We start from the raw sequence: 1,211 nt of genomic DNA, 5'->3' as shown, positions 1-1,211 counted from the left end.
TATATATATATATATATACATATCTATATATATATATATATATATATAATATATATTATATATATGTATATATATATATATATATATATATATATATATATATATATATATATATATATATATATATATAGTATACAGTAAACGATTTCATAATAATAATAATAATAATGATGATGATAATAATAATAATAATAATAATAATAGTCCACAAAAATCAAATAGACACGAATCTCAGAACGAAAGGAAAATTCATTAATCTTCAAAGGGAAGAAGAGAAATGAAATAAAAGCGGGAAATGGCAAAAAAAGAAGGAACTTGGACTGATGGGAAAAGAAAGATGGCTAGACATGGAATCACACTTAGGGCAGAAGTTGATCCAAAAAGAGAGAGAGAGAGAGATATTCCTTTGGAAGCATAAGCATTTTATTCTATATTTTGACCTGTAGGATTTCTTCTCTATTCTGAGCTGTAGGATTCCTTCTCTGTATTCTGAGCTGTAGGATTCCCTCTCTGTATTCTGATCTGTAGGATTCCTTCTCTGTATTCTGAGCTGTAGAATTCATTCTCTGTATTCTGAGCTGTAGGATTTCTTCGCTGTATTCTGAGCTGTAGGATTCCTTCTCTGTATTCTGATCTGCAGGATTTCTTCTCTGTAATCTGAGCTGTAGGATTTCTTCGCTGTATTCTGAGCTGTAGGATTTCTTCTCTGTATTCTGAGCTGTAGGATTCCTTCTATGTATTCTATGATGTAGGATTCCTTCTCTGTATTCTATGATGTAGGATTCCTTCTCTGTATTCTGACCTGTAGGACTTCTTTGTATTCTGACCTGTAGAATTCCTTCTCTGTATTCTGACCTGTAGAATTTCTTCTTTGTAATCTGATCTGTATTATTCCTTCTCTGTATTCTAACTGTAAAATTCCCTCTCTGTATTTTGACCTGTAGGATTCCTTCTCTGTATTCTGATCTGTAGGATTCCCTCTCTGTAATTTGACCTGTAGAATTCCTTCTCTGTAATCTGATCTGTATTATTCCTTCTCTGTATTTTAACCTGTAAAATTCCCTCTCTCCGGGCTGCCCAGAGGCAAGAGCCCGGTCTTACACAAGGTAAGGCAATCTATACAGACAGACAGACCTCTCTGTATTCTGACCTGTAGAATTCCTTCTCTGTATTCTGACCTGTAGGATTCCTTCTCTGTAATCTGATCTGTA

The 1,211-nt window shown here is 33.4% G+C and overlaps 1 protein-coding gene across 1 annotated transcript in view; it reads right to left on the bottom strand.

Moving 5' to 3' along the window:
- Positions 1-428: 428 nt before the first annotated feature.
- LOC137635786 (uncharacterized) overlaps positions 429-1,211 on the bottom strand; it is a gene marked incomplete at its 5' end in the record, with an annotated part of 2,604 nt that continues 1,821 nt past the window's right edge. The window contains 2 exons of the mRNA XM_068368229.1: positions 429-1,022; positions 1,135-1,211. The exon at positions 1,135-1,211 is cut by the window's right edge and continues 79 nt beyond it. Of these exons, the coding sequence (XP_068224330.1) occupies positions 429-1,022; positions 1,135-1,211 (671 nt within the window). The remainder of the gene's footprint in view (positions 1,023-1,134) is intronic.

Source organism: Palaemon carinicauda, unplaced genomic scaffold, assembly GCF_036898095.1.
Source record: "Palaemon carinicauda isolate YSFRI2023 unplaced genomic scaffold, ASM3689809v2 scaffold1741, whole genome shotgun sequence".
In the NCBI taxonomy this organism is placed as follows: Eukaryota; Metazoa; Arthropoda; class Malacostraca; order Decapoda; family Palaemonidae; genus Palaemon; species Palaemon carinicauda.
Note: the sequence above shows the minus strand (reverse complement) of the source record. Positions and strands in the feature narration are given on the sequence as shown.